The 18,640-nt window shown below is 62.1% G+C and overlaps 1 protein-coding gene across 1 annotated transcript in view; it reads right to left on the bottom strand.

Moving 5' to 3' along the window:
• Positions 1-6,201: 6,201 nt before the first annotated feature.
• The window catches only part of LOC137314509 (GTP-binding nuclear protein Ran-like), a 37,534-nt gene continuing 25,095 nt past the window's right edge, over positions 6,202-18,640 (bottom strand). The window contains exons 6-7 of the mRNA XM_067979822.1: positions 9,480-9,650; positions 6,202-6,589 (exon numbers count right to left, since the gene is read on the bottom strand). Coding sequence (XP_067835923.1) covers positions 6,545-6,589; positions 9,480-9,650 — 216 coding nt within the window. The 3' untranslated portion in view covers positions 6,202-6,544. The remainder of the gene's footprint in view (positions 6,590-9,479; positions 9,651-18,640) is intronic.

The following is an 18,640-nucleotide window of genomic DNA, read 5'->3' on the forward strand; positions in this document are numbered from 1 at the left end:
AGTGTTTTACCCTTTTTCACACGCTCCCCGGTTCCACCCGGTGTCTCACCCTTTTACACACGCTCCCCGGTTCCACCCGGTGTTTTACCCTTTTACACACGCTCCCCGGTTCCACCCGGTGTCTTACCCTTTTACACACGCTCCCCGGTTCCACCCAGTGTTTTACCCTTTTTCACACGCTCCCCGGTTCCACCCGGTGTCTCACCCTTTTACACACGCTCCCCGGTTCCACCCGGTGTTTTACCCTTTTACACACGCTCCCCGGGTCCACCCGGTGTCTCACCCTTTTACACACGCTCCCCGGTTCCACCCGGTGTTTTACCCTTTTACACACGCTCCCCGGTTCCACCCAGTGTTTTACCCTTTTTCACACGCTCCCCGGTTCCACCCGGTGTCTCACCCTTTTACACACGCTCCCCGGTTCCACCCGGTGTTTTACCCTTTTGCACACGCTCCCAGGTTCCACCCGCTGTTTTACCCTTTTACACACGCTCCCCGGTTCCACCCGCTGTTTTACCCTTTTACACACGCTCCCCGGTTCCACCCGGTGTCTCACCCTTTTACACACGCTCCCCGGTTCCACGCGGTGTCTCACCATTTTACACACGCTCCCCGGTTCCACCCGGTGTCTCACCCTTTTACACACGCTCCCAGGTTCCACCCGGTGTTTTACCCTTTTTCACACGCTCCCCGGTTCCACCCGGTGTCTCACCCTTTTACACACGCTCCCCGGTTCCACCGGGTGTCTCAACCTTTTACACACGCTCCCCGGTTCCACCCGGTGTCTCACCCTTTTACACACGCTCCCCGGTTCCACCCGGTGTTTTACCCTTTTACACACGCTCCCCGGTTCCACCCGGTGTCTCACCCTTTTACGCACGTTCCCCGGTTCCACCCGGTTTCTCACCCTTTTACACACGCTCCCCGGTTCCACCCGGTGTCTCACCCTTTTGCACACGCTCCCCGGTTCCACCCGGTGTTTTACCCTTTTACACACGCTCCCCGGTTCCACCCGGTGTCTCACCCTTTTACACACTCTCCCCGGTTCCACCCCGTGTCTCACCCTTTTACACACGCTCCCCGGTTCCACCCGGTATTTTACCCTTTTGCACACGCTCCCCGGTTCCACCCGGTGTCTCACCCTTTTACACACGCTCCCCGGTTCCACCCGGTGTTTTACCCTTTTACACACGCTCCCCGGTTCCACCCGGTGTCTCACCCTTTTACACACGCTCCCCGGTTCCACACGGTGTCTCACCCTTTTACACACGCTCCCCCGGTTCCACCCGTTGTCTCACCCTTTTACACACGCTCCCTGGTTCCACCCGGTGTCTCACCCTTTTACACACGTTCCCTGGTCGCACCCTTTCAACGGGTGGGGTTTATCTTTTTACACACGCCCCCTCGTCGCACCCTTCCACCGGGTGGGGTTTATCTCTTTACACACGCTCCCTGGTCGCACCCTTTCACCAGGTGGGGTTTATCTTTTTTTACATGTTCCCTGGTCGCACCCTTTCACCAGGTGGGTTTATCTCTTTACACACGCTCCCTAGTCGCACCCTTTCACCGGGTGGGGTTTATCTCTTTACACACGCTCCCTAGTCGCACCCTTTCACCGGGTAAGGTTTATCTTTTTACACACATTCCCTAGTTGCACCCTTTCACCTGGTGGGGTTCATCTTTTTACACACGCTCCCTAGTCGCACCCTTTCACCAGGTGGGGTTTATCTCTTTACACACGCTCCCTAGTCGCACCCTTTCACCGGGTGAGGTTTATCTCTTTACACACGCTCCCTAGTCGCACCCTTTCACCGGGTGGGGTTTATCTCTTTACACACGCCCCCTCGTCACACCCTTTCACCGGGTGGGGTTTATCTCTTTACACACGCTCCCTCGTCGCATCCTTTCACCAGGTGGGGTTTATCTTTTTACACACGCTCCCTAGTCGCACCCTTTCACCGGGTGGGGTTTATCTCTTTACACACGCTCCCTAGTCGCATCCTTTCACCAGGTGGGGTTTATCTTTTTACACACGCTCCCTAGTCGCATCCTTTCACCAGGTGGGGTTTATCTTTTTACACACGCTCCCTGGTCGCACCCTTTCACCGGGTGGGGTTTATCTTTTTACACACGCTCCCTGGTCGCACCCTTTCACCGGGTGGGGTTTATCTCTTTACACACACTCCCTGGTCGCACCCTTTCACCAGGTGGGGTTTATCTTTTTACACACACTCCCTGGTCGCACCCTTTCACCGGGTGGGGTTTATCTCTTTACACACGCTCCCTAGTCGCATCCTTTCACCAGGTGGGGTTTATCTTTTTACACACGCTCCCTGGTCGCACCCTTTCACCGGGTGGGGTTTATCTTTTTACACACGCTCCCTGGTCGCACCCTTTCACCGGGTGGGGTTTATCTCTTTACACACGCTCCCTAGTCGCACCCTTTCACCGGGTGAGGTTTATCTCTTTACACACGCTCCCTAGTCGCACCCTTTCACCGGGTGGGGTTTATCTCTTTACACACGCCCCCTCGTCACACCCTTTCACCAGGTGAGGTTTATCTCTTTACAGACGCCCCCTCGTTGCACCCTTTCACCAGGTGGGGTTTATCTCTTTACACACGCTCCCTCGTCGCATCCTTTCACCAGGTGGGGTTTATCTTTTTACACACACTCCCTAGTCGCACCCTTTCACCGGGTGGGGTTTATCTCTTTACACACGCTCCCTAGTCGCACCCTTTCACCGGGTGGGGTTTATCTTTTTACACACACTCCCTGGTCGCACCCTTTCACCGGGTGGGGTTTATCTCTTTACACACGCCCCCTCGTCACACCCTTTCACCGGGTGGGGTTTATCTCTTTACACACGCTCCCTCGTCGCATCCTTTCACCAGGTGGGGTTTATCTCTTTACACACGCTCCCTCGTCGCATCCTTTCACCAGGTGGGGTTTATCTTTTTACACACGCTCCCTAGTCGCACCCTTTCACCGGGTGGGGTTTATCTCTTTACACACGCTCCCTAGTCGCATCCTTTCACCAGGTGGGGTTTATCTTTTTACACACGCTCCCTAGTCGCACCCTTTCACCTGGTGGGGTTCATCTTTTTACACACGCTCCCAAGTCGCACCCTTTCACCAGGTGGGGTTTATCTTTTTACACACACTCCCTGGTCGCACCCTTTCAACGGGTTGGGTTTATCTTTTTACACACACTCCCTGGTCGCACCCTTTCAACGGGTTGGGTTTATCTCTTTACACACGCTCCCTAGTCGCACCCTTTCACCAGGTGGGGTTTATCTTTTTACACATGCTCCCTAGTCGCACCCTTTCACCAGGTGGGGTTTATCTCTTTACACACGCTCCCTGGTCGCACCCTTTCACCAGGTGGGGTTTATCTCTTTACACACGCTCCCTAGTCGCACCCTTTCACCAGGTGAGGTTTATCTCTTTACAGACGCCCCCTCGTTGCACCCTTTCACCAGGTGGGGTATATCTCTTTACACACGCTCCCTAGTCGCATCCTTTCACCAGGTGGGGTTTATCTTTTTACACACGCTCCCTGGTCGCACCCTTTCACCAGGTGAGGTTTATCTCTTTACAGACGCCCCCTCGTTGCACCCTTTCACCAGGTGGGGTTTATCTCTTTACACACGCTCCCTAGTCGCATCCTTTCACCAGGTGGGGTTTATCTTTTTACACACGCTCCCTGGTCGCACCCTTTCACCGGGTGGGGTTTATCTTTTTACACACGCTCCCTGGTCGCACCCTTTCACCGGGTGGGGTTTATCTCTTTACACACACTCCCTGGTCGCACCCTTTCACCAGGTGGGGTTTATCTTTTTACACACACTCCCTGGTCGCACCCTTTCACCGGGTGGGGTTTATCTCTTTACACACGCTCCCTAGTCGCATCCTTTCACCAGGTGGGGTTTATCTTTTTACACACGCTCCCTGGTCGCACCCTTTCACCGGGTGGGGTTTATCTTTTTACACACGCTCCCTGGTCGCACCCTTTCACCGGGTGGGGTTTATCTCTTTACACACGCTCCCTAGTCGCACCCTTTCACCGGGTGAGGTTTATCTCTTTACACACGCTCCCTAGTCGCACCCTTTCACCGGGTGGGGTTTATCTCTTTACACACGCCCCCTCGTCACACCCTTTCACCAGGTGAGGTTTATCTCTTTACAGACGCCCCCTCGTTGCACCCTTTCACCAGGTGGGGTTTATCTCTTTACACACGCTCCCTAGTCGCATCCTTTCACCAGGTGGGGTTTATCTTTTTACACACGCTCCCTAGTCGCACCCTTTCACCGGGTGGGGTTTATCTCTTTACACACGCTCCCTAGTCGCACCCTTTCACCGGGTGGGGTTTATCTTTTTACACACACTCCCTGGTCGCACCCTTTCAACGGGTGGGGTTTATCTTTTTACACACGCCCCCTCGTCGCACCCTTTCAACGGGTGAGGTTTATCTCTTTACACACGCCCCCTGGTCGCATCCTTTCACCAGGTGGGGTTTATCTTTTTACACACGCTCCCTAGTCGCACCCTTTCACCGGGTTAGGTTTATCTCTTTGCACACGCTCCCTAGTCGCACCCTTTCACCGGGTGGGGTTTATCTTTTTACACACACTCCCTGGTCGCACCCTTTCAACGGGTGGGGTTTATCTTTTTACACACGCCCCCTCGTCGCACCCTTTCAACGGGTGAGGTTTATCTCTTTACACACGCTCCCAAGTCGCACCCTTTCACCAGGTGGGGTTTATCTTTTTACACACGCTCCCTGGTCGCACCCTTTCACCGGGTGGGGTTTATCTTTTTACACACACTCCCTGGTCGCACCCTTTCAACGGGTGGGGTTTATCTTTTTACACACGCCCCCTCGTCGCACCCTTTCAACGGGTGAGGTTTATCTCTTTACACACGCCCCCTGGTCGCATCCTTTCACCAGGTGGGGTTTATCTTTTTACACACGCTCCCTAGTCGCACCCTTTCACCGGGTTAGGTTTATCTCTTTGCACACGCTCCCTAGTCGCACCCTTTCACCGGGTGGGGTTTATCTTTTTACACACACTCCCTGGTCGCACCCTTTCAACGGGTGGGGTTTATCTTTTTACACACGCCCCCTCGTCGCACCCTTTCAACGGGTGAGGTTTATCTCTTTACACACGCTCCCAAGTCGCACCCTTTCACCAGGTGGGGTTTATCTTTTTACACACACTCCCTGGTCGCACCCTTTCAACGGGTGGGGTTTATCTTTTTACACACGCCCCCTCGTCGCACCCTTTCAACGGGTGAGGTTTATCTCTTTACACACGCTCCCAAGTCGCACCCTTGCACCGGGTGGGGTTTATCTTTTTACACACGCTCCCTGGTCGCACCCTTGCACCGGGTGGGGTTTATCTCTTTACACACGCTCCCTAGTCGCACCCTTTCACCGGGTGGGGTTCATCTCTTTGCACACGCTCCCTAATCGCACCCATTAACCAGGTGGGGTTTATCTCTTTACACACGCTCCCTAGTTCCAGTACCCACACAAATTCGAGGTTTGCTCCCCATTCTCATGGGCGAGGGAGAACACACCACTACCCCCACCCCCCGACAAACGGGCCCCAGTGTCCATCCGGAGACGCCGCCAGCCTCGGCTTGTCGGAACCCGAGAGGACGAGACGCCCTCGAGGACCCCTCCGCTGCCCGCCGTCGGAGGAGCTGGCGCAGGCACGACGGGACGAATGGCCTCCTTCTGTGGCGCCCACGGGAGCGGGGCTAATGGGAGAGCTCTCTCAAAGGTGGAGGTGGGGGGAAGAATGCAGAGATGCGCCAACCCTGTTAAATCAGCCGGGCAGTCTTTCGGGGACAATACCACACATTCATCGATCGCCGATGTGGGATCTTGCTGTGCACAAATCGGCTGCCGTGTTACCACGCCTCGGAAAAAAACCGAAGCGCTCCCATCGGCCGTGAAGCTTGGGGGCGGCAGGCGCGGGCCGAGGCAGGAGGAGAGGGGTCGAAGGCCGGCGCGAAGAGCAGAGAGACGTGGGTGGAGGAGGGTTTGAGGGAGCTGACACGAGGGCGCTTGTCAAAATTTGACCCAGGGCGGACGCTAACCCCCCGAGGCGGGTCGCCGACCGAGCCCGTCGCCAGGTTCACGACCCTGCCCGCGCCCTCTCTCGGGCCACTCTGCGGTGTTTTGTTCGATTGCAAATCAGTTTTTTTTTTCACCCTTTTATTAATCAAAGTTCATGTAAAAAGTTCGCCAACACTTGCTGCAGATAAACCAACAACCCCACGAAAGACCCCTCTCCCCTCCCCCACGTGCCAGAATCTTCCGCTCCTGGTTCAGCCGAGTCGCACGGGAAGAGGAGGGAGGGCGATGGGAGGGGTGGGGAGCATTCCTCCAGAGCGCCAGGCAGCGACGGCGAGGGGGAGAGCAGGAGGAGGAGGAGGAGGGGTGGAATGGAAACGTCTCCTCGATGCGGTAAGTCTATAAAACTAGACCCGCTGGATGGCCCAGAGGCTCGAGAGGCCCTCCCTCCCTCCCGCCTCACAGATCATCGTCCTCGTCTGGGAGGGGGGCAAAGGAAGCAATCTGTCAGGGAGAGAGAGAGAGAGGGAGGTTAGTTATACTGCCGGCTGCTCCAACGCACAGCTCATGGGAGGCCGTGCATCTCAGTGAGAGACCCTGTATCACTGGGGATAGGGACCAGAGACTGTATATCACAGTGAGAGACCCTGTATCACTGGGGATAGGGACCAGAGACTGTATATCTCAGTGAGAGACCCTGTATCACTGGGGATAGGGACCAGAGACTGTATATCTCAGTGAGAGACCCTGTATCACTGGGGATAGGGACCAGAGACTGTATATCACAGTGAGAGACCCTGTATCACTGGGGATAGGGACCAGAGACTGTATATCACAGTGAGAGACCCTGTATCACTGGGGATAGGGACCAGAGACTGTATATCACAGAGAGAGACCCTGTATCACTGGGGATCGGGACCAGAGACTGTATATCACAGAGAGAGACCCTGTATCACTGGGGATAGGGACCAGAGACTGTATATCACAGTGAGAGACCCTGTATCACTGGGGATAGGGACCAGAGACTGTATATCACAGTGAGAGACCCTGTATCACTGGGGATAGGGACCAGAGACTGTATATCACAGAGAGAGACCCTGTATCACTGGGGATAGGGACCAGAGACTGTATATCACAGTGAGAGACCCTGTATCACTGGGGATAGGGACCAGAGACTGTATCACTGGGGATAGGGACCAGAGACTGTATATCACAGTGAGAGACCCTGTATCACTGGGGATAGGGACCAGAGACTGTATATCACAGAGAGAGACCCTGTATCACTGGGGATAGGGACCAGAGACTGTACATCACAGAGAGAGACCCTGTATCACTGGGGATAGGGACCAGAGACTGTATATCACAGAGAGAGACCCTGTATCACTGGGGATAGGGACCAGAGACTGTATATCTCAGTGAGAGACCCTGTATCACTGGGGATAGGGACCAGAGACTGTATATCACAGTGAGAGACCCTGTATCACTGGGGATAGGGACCAGAGACTGTATATCACAGTGAGAGACCCTGTATCACTGGGGATAGGGACCAGAGACTGTATATCACAGAGAGAGACCCTGTATCACTGGGGATCGGGACCAGAGACTGTATATCACAGAGAGAGACCCTGTATCACTGGGGATAGGGACCAGAGACTGTATATCACAGTGAGAGACCCTGTATCACTGGGGATAGGGACCAGAGACTGTATATCACAGTGAGAGACCCTGTATCACTGGGGATAGGGACCAGAGACTGTATATCACAGAGAGAGACCCTGTATCACTGGGGATAGGGACCAGAGACTGTATATCACAGTGAGAGACCCTGTATCACTGGGGATAGGGACCAGAGACTGTATCACTGGGGATAGGGACCAGAGACTGTATATCACAGTGAGAGACCCTGTATCACTGGGGATAGGGACCAGAGACTGTATATCACAGAGAGAGACCCTGTATCACTGGGGATAGGGACCAGAGACTGTACATCACAGAGAGAGACCCTGTATCACTGGGGATAGGGACCAGAGACTGTATATCACAGAGAGAGACCCTGTATCACTGGGGATAGGGACCAGAGACTGTATATCACAGTGAGAGACCCTGTATCACTGGGGATAGGGACCAGAGACTGTATATCACAGTGAGAGACCCTGTATCACTGGGGATAGGGACCAGAGACTGTATATCACAGTGAGAGACCCTGTATCACTGGGGATAGGGACCAGAGACTGTATATCACAGTGAGAGACCCTGCATCACTGGGGATAGGGACCAGAGACTGTATATCACAGTGAGAGACCCTGTATCACTGGGGATAGGGACCAGAGACTGTATATCACAGAGAGAGACCCTGTATCACTGGGGATAGGGACCAGAGACTGTATATCACAGAGAGAGACCCTGTATCACTGGGGATAGGGACCAGAGACTGTATATCACAGTGAGAGACCCTGTATCACTGGGGATAGGGACCAGAGACTGTATATCACAGAGAGAGACCCTGTATCACTGGGGATAGGGACCAGAGACTGTATATCACAGTGAGAGACCCTGTATCACTGGGGATAGGGACCAGAGACTGTATATCACAGTGAGAGACCCTGTATCACTGGGGATAGGGACCAGAGACTGTATATCACAGTGAGAGACCCTGTATCACTGCGGATAGGGACCAGAGACTGTATCACTGGGGATAGGGACCAGAGACTGTATATCACAGTGAGAGACCCTGTATCACTGGGGATAGGGACCAGAGACTGTATATCACAGTGAGAGACCCTGTATCACTGGGGATAGAGACCAGAGACTGTATATCACAGTGAGAGACCCTGTATCACTGGGGATAGAGACCAGAGACTGTATATCACAGAGAGAGATCCTGTATCACTGGGGATAGGGACCAGAGACTGTATATCACAGAGAGAGACCCTGTGTCACTGGGGATAGGGACCAGAGACTGTATCACAGAGAGAGACCCTGTATCACTGGGGATAGGGACCAGAGACTGTATATCACAGAGAGAGACCCTGTGTCACTGGGGATAGGGACCAGAGACTGTATCACAGAGAGAGACCCTGTATCACTGGGGATAGGGACCAGAGACTGTATATCACAGTGAGAGACCCTGTATCACTGGGGATAGGGACCAGAGACTGTATATCACAGAGAGAGATCCTGTATCACTGGGGATAGGGACCAGAGACTGTATATCACAGAGAGAGACCCTGTATCACTGGGGATAGGGACCAGAGACTGTATATCACAGTGAGAGACCCTGTATCACTGAGGATAGGGACCAGAGACTGTATATCACAGTGAGAGACCCTGTATCATTGGGGATAGGGACCAGAGACTGTATATCACAGAGAGAGACCCTGTTCGGTGAACTTACTGTGAGTTCCTGCTCGTAGCGCTCTGCCAGCTGTGGGTCCATCTGCACCTCGGGCGGTGCCAGGGCTGGCATGGCCACAAACTCCAGGTTGGGGTCACCGATCATCTTCCGGGCCAGCCAGAGGAACGGCTTTTCAAAGTTGTAGTTACTCTTGGCGGAGATATCGTAGTACTGTCGGGGGGGAAGGGGAAGGGGGAGGAGGGAGGGAGGAGAGGCGAGAGGAGGGCGGGAGAGAGGCGAGAGGGGGGAGGGGAGGAGAGGAGAGAGGGGGGCGGGAGGAGAGGCGAGAGGGGGGCGGGAGGAGAGGCGAGAGGGGGGGCGGGGAGGAGAGGCGAGAGGGGGGCGGGAGGAGAGGCGAGAGGGGGCGGGAGGAGAGGGCGAGAGGGGGGCGGGAGGAGAGGCGAGAGGGGGGGCGGAGGAGAGGCGAGAGGGGGGCGGGAGGAGAGGCGAGAGGGGGGCGGGAGGAGAGGCGAGAGGGGGGCGGGAGGAGAGGAGAGAGGGGGGCGGGAGGAGAGGAGAGAGGGGGCGGGAGGAGAGGAGAGAGGGGGGGCGGGAGGAGAGGAGAGAGGGGGGCGGGAGGAGAGGAGAGAGGGGGCGGGAGGAGAGGCGAGAGGGGGGCGGGAGGAGAGGAGAGAGGGGGGCGGGAGGAGAGGAGAGAGGGGGGCGGAGAGGAGAGGAGAGAGGGGGGCGGGAGGAGAGGAGAGAGGGGGGCGGGAGGAGAGGAGAGAGGGGGGCGGGAGGAGAGGAGAGAGGGGGGCGGGAGGAGAGGAGAGAGGGGGGCGGGAGGAGAGGAGAGAGGGGGGCGGGAGGAGAGGAGAGAGGGGGAGGGGGAGGAGAGGCGAGAGGGGGGCGGGAGGAGAGGAGAGAGGGGGGGCGGAGAGGAGAGGAGAGAGGGGGGCGGGAGGAGAGGAGAGAGGGGGGCGGGAGGAGAGGAGAGAGGGGGGCGGGAGGAGAGGAGAGAGGGGGGCGGGAGGAGAGGAGAGAGGGGGGGCGGGAGGAGAGGAGAGAGGGGGGGGCGGGAGGAGAGGAGAGAGGGGGGGCGGGAGGAGAGGCGAGAGGGGGGCGGGAGGAGAGGCGAGAGGGGGGGCGGGGAGGAGAGGGCGAGAGGGGGGGCGGGAGGAGAGGAGAGAGGGGGGTGGGAGGAGAGGAGAGAGGGGGGGCGGGAGGAGAGGAGAGAGGGGGGCGGGAGGAGAGGAGAGAGGGGGGGGCGGGAGGAGAGGAGAGAGGGGGGCGGGAGGAGAGGAGAGAGGGGGGCCGGGAGGAGAGGAGAGAGGGGGGCGGGAGGAGAGGAGAGAGGGGGGCGGGAGGAGAGGAGAGAGGGGGGCGGGAGGAGAGGAGAGAGGGGGACGGGAGGAGAGGAGAGAGGGGGACGGGAGGAGAGGAGAGAGGGGGACGGGAGGAGAGGAGAGAGGGGGACGGGAGGAGAGGAGAGAGGGGGGGGCGGGAGGAGAGGAGAGAGGGGGGGCGGGAGGAGAGGAGAGAGGGGGGGCGGGAGGAGAGGAGAGAGGGGGGGCGGGAGGAGAGGAGAGAGGGGGGCGGGAGGAGAGGAGAGAGGGGGAGGGGAGGAGAGGAGAGAGGGGGGAGGGGGAGGAGAGGAGAGAGGGGGGCGGGAGGAGAGGAGAGAGGGGGGGCGGGAGGAGAGGAGAGAGGGGGAGGAGAGGAGAGGAGAGAGGGGGGCGGGGAGGAGAGAGGGGGGGCGGGAGGAGAGAGGGGGGGCGGGAGGAGAGAGGGGGGCGGGGAGGAGAGGAGAGAGGGGGGCGGGAGGAGAGGAGAGAGGGGGGGCGGAGGAGAGGAGAGAGGGGGGCGGGAGGAGGAGGAGGAGAGAGGGTGGCGGGAGGAGAGGAGAGAGGGGGGCGGGAGGAGAGGAGAGAGGGGCGGAGGAGAGGAGAGAGGGGGGGCGGGAGGAGAGGAGAGAGGGGGGCGGGAGGAGAGGAGAGAGGGGGGCGGGAGGAGAGGAGAGAGGGGGGGCGGGAGGAGAGGAGAGAGGGGGCGGGAGGAGAGGAGAGAGGGGGGCGGGAGGAGAGGAGAGAGGGGGGGCGAGAGGAGAGGAGAGAGGGGGCGGGAGGAGAGGAGAGAGGGGGGCGGGAGGAGAGGAGAGAGGGGGGCGGAGAGGAGAGGAGAGAGGGGGGCGGGAGGAGAGGAGAGAGGGGGGCGGGAGGAGAGGAGAGAGGGGGGCGGGAGGAGAGGAGAGAGGGGGGCGGGAGGAGAGGAGAGAGGGGGGCGGGAGGAGAGGAGAGAGGGGGGCGGGAGGAGAGTGAGAGAGGGGGGCGGGAGGAGAGGAGAGAGGGGGGCGGGAGGAGAGGAGAGAGGGGGGCGGGAGGAGAGGAGAGAGGGGGGCGGGAGGAGAGGAGAGAGGGGGGCGGGAGGAGAGGAGAGAGAGGGAGGGCGGGAGGAGAGGAGAGAGGGGGGCGGGAGGAGAGGAGAGAGGGGGCGGGAGGAGAGGAGAGAGGGGGGCGGGAGGAGAGGAGAGAGGGGGGCGGGAGGAGAGGAGAGAGGGGGGCGGGAGGAGAGGAGAGAGGGGGGCGGGAGGAGAGGAGAGAGGGGGGCGGGAGGAGAGGAGAGAGGGGGGCGGGAGGAGAGGAGAGAGGGGGGCGGGAGGAGAGGAGAGAGGGGGGCGGGAGGAGAGGAGAGAGGGGGGCGGGAGGAGAGGAGAGAGGGGGGCGGGAGAGAGGAGAGAGGGGGGCGGAGGAGAGGAGAGAGGGGGGCGGGAGGAGAGGAGGAGAGGGGGGCGGGAGGAGAGGAGAGAGGGGGCGGGAGGAGAGAGAGAGGGGCGGGAGGAGAGGAGAGAGGGGGGCGGGAGGAGAGGAGAGAGGGGGGCGGGAGGAGAGGAGAGAGGGGGGCGGGAGGAGAGAGGAGAGAGGGGGGCGGGAGGAGAGGAGAGAGGGGGGCGGGAGGAGAGGAGAGAGGGGGGCGGGAGGAGAGGAGAGAGGGGGGCGGAGGAGAGGAGAGAGGGGGGGCGGGAGGAGAGGAGAGAGGGGGGCGGGAGGAGAGGAGAGAGGGGGGCGGGAGGAGAGGAGAGAGGGGGGCGGGAGGAGAGGAGAGAGGGGGGCGGGAGGAGAGGAGAGAGGGGGGCGGGAGGAGAGGAGAGAGGGGGGCGGGAGGAGAGGAGAGAGGGGGGCGGGAGAGAGAGAGAGGGGCGGGAGAGAGGAGAGGGGGAGGAGAGAGAGAGGGGGGCGGAGAGCGAGAGGGGGGAGGAGAGGAGAGAGGGGGGCGGGAGGAGAGGAGAGAGGGGGGGCGGGAGGAGAGGAGAGAGGGGGGCGGGAGGAGAGGAGAGAGGGGGCGGGAGGAGAGGAGAGAGGGGGGCGGGAGGAGAGGAGAGAGGGGGCGGGAGGAGAGGAGAGAGGGGGGCGGGAGGAGAGAGGGGGGCGGGAGAGGAGAGAGGGGGGCGGGAGGAGAGGAGAGAGGGGCGGAGGGAGGAGAGAGGGGGAGGAGAGAGGAGAGAGGGGGAGGGAGAGAGAGAGAGGGGGCGGGAGGAGAGGAGAGAGGGGGGGCGGGAGGAGAGGAGAGAGGGGGGGCGGGAGAGAGGAGAGAGGGGAGGAGAGGAGAGAGGGGGGCGGAGAGAGAGGGGGCGGGAGGAGAGGAGAGAGGGGGGCGGGAGGAGAGGAGAGAGGGGGGCGGGAGGAGAGGAGAGAGGGGGGCGGGAGGAGAGGAGAGAGGGGGAGGGGAGGAGAGGAGAGAGGGGGGAGGGGAGGAGAGGAGAGAGGGGGGCGGGAGGAGAGGAGAGAGGGGGGCGGGAGGAGAGGAGAGAGGGGGGCGGGAGGAGAGGAGAGAGGGGGGCGGGAGGAGAGGAGAGAGGGGGGGCGGGAGGAGAGGAGAGAGGGGGGCGGGAGGAGAGGAGAGAGGGGGGCGGGAGGAGAGGAGAGAGGGGGGCGGGAGGAGAGGAGAGAGGGGGGCGGGAGGAGAGGAGAGAGGGGGAGGGGAGGAGAGGAGGAGAGGGGGGAGGGAGGAGAGGAGAGAGGGGGGCGGGAGGAGAGGAGAGAGGGGGGGCGGGAGGAGAGGAGAGAGGGGGGGCGGGAGGAGAGGAGAGAGGGGGAGGAGAGAGAGAGGGGGCGGGAGGAGAGAGGGGGGCGGGGAGGAGAGGAGAGAGGGGGGCGGGAGGAGAGGAGAGAGGGGGGCGGGAGGAGAGGAGAGAGGGGGGCGGGAGGAGAGAGAGAGGGGGAGGGGAGGAGAGGAGAGAGGGGGGGGGGAGGAGAGGAGAGAGGGGGGCGGGAGGAGAGGAGAGAGGGGGGCGGGGAGGAGAGGAGAGAGGGGGGCGGGGAGGAGAGGAGAGAGGGGGGCGGGAGGAGAGAGGGGGGCGGAGGAGAGAGGGGGGCGGGAGGAGAGGAGAGAGGGGGGCGGGAGGAGAGGAGAGAGGGGGCGGAGGAGAGGAGAGGGGGGCGGGAGGAGAGGAGAGAGGGGGGCGGGAGGAGAGGAGAGAGGGGGGCGGGGAGGAGAGGAGAGAGGGTGGGCGGGAGGAGAGGAGAGAGGGGGGCGGAGGAGAGGAGAGAGGGGGGCGGGAGGAGAGGAGAGAGGGGGGCGGGAGGAGAGGAGAGAGGGGGGCGGGAGGAGAGGAGAGAGGGGGGCGGGAGGAGAGGAGAGAGGGGGGGCGGGAGGAGAGGAGAGAGGGGGCGGGAGGAGAGGAGAGAGGGGGGCGGGAGAGGAGAGAGAGGGGGGGCGAGAGGAGAGGAGAGAGGGGGGCGGGGGAGAGGAGAGAGGGGGGCGGGAGGAGAGGAGAGAGGGGAGGCGGGAGGAGAGGAGAGAGGGGAGGGGGAGGAGAGGAGAGAGGGGGGCGGGAGGAGAGGAGAGAGGGGGAGGGAGGAGAGGCGAGAGGGGGGGCGGGAGGAGAGGTGAGAGGGGGCGGGAGGAGAGGAGAGAGGGGGGCGGGAGGAGAGGAGAGAGGGGGGGCGGGAGGAGAGGAGGAGGGGAGGGGAGGAGAGAGAGAGGGGGGCGGGAGGAGAGGAGAGAGGGGGGCGGGGAGGAGAGGAGAGAGGGGCGGAGCGGGAGGAGAGGAGAGAGGGGGGGCGGGAGGAGAGGAGAGAGGGGGGGCGGGAGGAGAGGAGAGAGGGGGGCGGGAGGAGAGGAGAGAGGGGGGCGGGAGGAGAGGAGAGAGGGGGAGGGAGGAGAGGAGAGAGGGGGGCGGGAGGAGAGGAGAGAGGGGGGGCGGGAGGAGAGGAGAGAGAGGGGGCGGGAGGAGAGGAGAGAGGGGGGCGGGAGGAGAGGAGAGAGGGGGGGCGGGAGGAGAGGAGAGAGGGGGGCGGGAGGAGAGGAGAGAGGGGGGCGGGAGGAGAGGAGAGAGGGGGGCGGGAGGAGAGGAGAGAGGGGGGCGGGAGGAGAGGAGAGAGGGGGGGCGGGAGGAGAGGAGAGAGGGGGGCGGGAGGAGAGGAGAGAGGGGAGGCGGGAGGAGAGGAGAGAGGGGGGCGGGAGGAGAGGAGAGAGGGGGGCGGGAGGAGAGGAGAGAGGGGGGCGGGAGGAGAGGCGAGAGGGGGGGGGCGGAGGAGAGGAGAGAGGGGCGGAGGAGAGAGAGAGGGGGGCGGGAGGAGAGGAGAGAGGGGGGCGGGAGGAGAGGAGAGAGGGGGGGCGGGAGGAGAGAGAGAGGGGGGCGGGAGGAGAGGAGAGAGGGGGGGCGGGAGGAGAGGAGAGAGGGGGGCGGGAGGAGAGGAGAGAGGGGGGCGGGAGGAGAGGAGAGAGGCGGGGGCGGGAGGAGAGGAGAGAGGGGGGCGGGAGGAGAGGAGAGAGGGGGGGCGGGAGGAGAGGAGAGAGGGGGGGCGGGAGGAGAGGAGAGAGGGGGCGGGGAGGAGAGGAGAGAGGGGGGCGGGAGGAGAGGAGAGAGGGGGGGCGGGAGGAGAGGAGAGAGGGGGGGCGGGAGGAGAGGAGAGAGGGGGGCGGGAGGAGAGGAGAGAGGGGGAGCGGGGAGGAGAGGAGAGAGGGGGGCGGGAGGAGAGGAGAGAGGGGGGGCGGGAGAGAGAGAGAGAGGGGGCGGGAGGAGAGGATGAGAGAGGGGGCGGGAGGAGAGGAGAGAGGGGGGGCGGAGGAGAGGAGAGAGGGGGGGCGGGAGAGAGGAGAGAGGGGGGCGGGAGGAGAGGAGAGAGGGGGGGCGGGAGGAGAGGAGAGAGGGGAGGGGAGGAGAGGAGAGAGGGGGGCGGGAGGAGAGGAGAGAGGGGGGCGGGAGGAGAGGAGAGAGGGGGGCGGGAGGAGAGGAGAGAGGGGGGCGGGGAGGAGAGGAGAGAGGGGGGCGGGAGGAGAGGAGAGAGGGGGGCGGGAGGAGAGGAGAGAGGGGGCGGGGAGGAGAGGAGAGAGGGGGGCGGGAGGAGAGGAGAGAGGGGGCGGGAGGAGAGGAGAGAGGGGGGCGGGAGGAGAGGAGAGAGGGGGGGCGGGAGGAGAGGAGAGAGGGGGAGGAGAGGAGAGAGGGGGGCGGGAGGAGAGAGAGAGGGGGCGGAGAGAGGAAGAGGGGGGCGGGAGGAGAGGAGAGAGGGGGGCGGGAGGAGAGGAGAGAGGGGGGCGGGAGGAGAGGAGAGAGGGGGGCGGGAGGAGAGGAGAGAGGGGGGCGGGAGGAGAGGGAGAGAGGGAGGGCGGGAGGAGAGGAGAGAGGGGGGCGGGAGGAGAGGAGAGAGGGGGGCGGGAGGAGAGGAGAGAGGGGGGCGGGAGGAGAGGAGAGAGGGGGGCGGGAGGAGAGGAGAGAGGGAGGCGGGAGGAGAGGCAGAGGGGGGCGGGAGGAGAGGAGAGAGGGGGCGGGAGGAGAGGAGAGAGGGGGGGCGGGAGGAGAGGAGAGAGGGGGAGGCAGGAGAGGAGAGAGGGGTGCGGGAGGAGAGGAGAGAGGGGGGAGGGAGGAGAGGAGAGAGGGGGGAGGGAGGAGAGGAGAGAGGGGGGGCGGGAGGAGAGGGAGAGAGGGGGGGCGGGAGGAGAGGAGAGAGGGGGCGGAGGATAGGTGAGAGGGGGAGGAGAGGAGAGGAGAGAGGGGGCGGGAGGAGAGGAGAGAGGGAGGCGGGGAGGAGAGGAGAGAGAGGGGGCGGGAGGAGAGGAGAGAGGGGGGCGGGAGGAGAGGAGAGAGGGGGGCGGGAGGAGAGGAGAGAGGGGGGCGGGAGGAGAGGAGAGAGGGGGGCGGGAGGAGAGGAGAGAGGGGGCGGGAGGAGAGGAGAGAGGGGGCGGGAGGAGAGGAGAGAGGGGGGCGGGAGGATAGGTGAGAGGGGGAGGAGAGGAGAGAGGGGGGCGGGAGGAGAGGAGAGAGGGGGGGCGGGAGGATAGGTGAGAGGGGGAGGAGAGGAGAGGAGAGAGGGGGGCGGGAGGAGAGAGAGAGGGGGGCGGGAGGAGAGGAGAGAGGGGGGCGGGAGGAGAGGAGAGAGGGGGGCGGGAGGAGAGGAGAGAGGGGGGCCGGGAGGAGAGGAGAGAGGGGGGGCGGGAGGAGAGGAGAGAGGGGGGCGGGAGGAGAGGAGAGAGGGGGCGGGAGGAGAGGAGAGAGGGGGGCGGGAGGAGAGGAGAGAGGGGGGGGCGGGAGGAGAGGAGAGAGGGGGGCGGTAGGAGAGGAGAGAGGGGGGGCGGGAGGAGAGGAGAGAGGGGGGCGGTAGGAGAGGAGAGAGGGGGGCGGTAGGAGAGGAGAGAGGGGGGCGGGAGGAGAGGAGAGAGGGGGGCGGGAGGAGAGGAGAGGGGGGCGGGAGGAGAGGAGAGAGGGGGGCGGGAGGAGAGGAGAGAGGGGGGCGGTAGGGAGAGAGAGAGGGGGGCGGGAGGAGAGGAGAGAGGGGGGGCGGGAGGAGAGGAGAGGGGGGCGGGAGGAGAGGAGAGAGGGGGGCGGGAGGAGAGGAGAGAGGGGGGCGGGAGGAGAGGAGAGAGGGGGGAGGGGAGGAGAGGAGAGAGGGGGGCGGGAGGAGAGGAGAGAGGGGGGAGGGGAGGAGAGGAGAGAGGGGGGCGGGGAGGAGAGGCGGGACGGGGGCGGGAAGGGGACAGGAGGAGAGGGAGGGAGAAGAGGAGAGGAGGAGAGGGGAGGGGGAGAGGAGGGGAGGAGGGAGAGAGATAAAAAGTTGAGCTCCAAACAAACTGATGTCAACAACAAACACCAACAGGTTCAAGTGAGAGATGGAGAGTGATACGTGGGCTGGGATTGATTCACAAGGACCTGCCTTTAATCGAGCTCAAACATCTGAGAAAGCCTCACACCCCGTGAACTGGAGTGCAGATACACAGGGAAATACAGCTCCCCATCTGCACAGCACTGGAAGGAGTTACTGTCACATCTGTTGTTGCTGGACGAGAGATGCTGGCCTGGAGACTGGGAGAACTCACTCACTCCCTCTTCCGACAGGGTCTGCAACACCCACCTGAAACCCTGCTGCAGGCAGTCGAGGCCTCCCGAGCTCGACAGCGAGTGTTTGACGGGGACAGTGTCGAGGGAGCTTCACTCTGTATCTAACCCTGTACCTGACCCTGGGAGTGTTTGATGGGACAGTGCAGAGGGAGCTTTACTCTGTATCTAACCCTGTACCTGACCCTGGGAGTGTTTGATGGGACAGTGTAGAGGGAGCTTTACTCTGTATCTAACCCTGTACCTGACCCTGGGAGTGTTTGATGGGACAGTGTAGAGGGAGCTTTACTCTGTATCTAACCCTGCACCTGACCCTGGGAGTGTTTGACGGGACAGTGTAGAGGGAGCTTTACTCTGCATCTAACCCTGTACCTGACCCTGGGAGTGTTTGATGGGACAGTGCAGAGGGAGCTTTACTCTGTATCTAACCCTGTACCTGACCCTGGGAGTGTTTGATGGGACAGTGTAGAGGGAGCTTTACTCTGTATCTAACCCTGTACCTGACCCTGGGAGTGTTTGATGGGACAGTGTAGAGGGAGCTTTACTCTGTATCTAACCCTGCACCTGACCCTGGGAGTGTTTGACGGGACAGTGTGGAGGGAGCTTTACTCTGTATCTAACCCTGCACCTGACCCTGGGAGTGTTTGATGGGACAGTGTAGAGGGAGCTTTACTCTGTATCTAACCCTGTACCTGCCCTGGGAGTGTTTGATGGGACAGTGTAGAGGGAGCTTTACTCTGTATCTAACCCTGTACCTGACCCTGGGAGTGTTTGATGGGGCAGTGTAGAGGGAGCTTTACTCTGTATCTAACCCTGTACCTGACCCTGGGAGTGTTTGATGGGACAGTGTAGAGGGAGCTTTACTCTGTATCTAACCCTGTACCTGCCC

Source organism: Heptranchias perlo, unplaced genomic scaffold (assembly GCF_035084215.1).
Source record: "Heptranchias perlo isolate sHepPer1 unplaced genomic scaffold, sHepPer1.hap1 HAP1_SCAFFOLD_517, whole genome shotgun sequence".
In the NCBI taxonomy this organism is placed as follows: Eukaryota; Metazoa; Chordata; class Chondrichthyes; order Hexanchiformes; family Hexanchidae; genus Heptranchias; species Heptranchias perlo.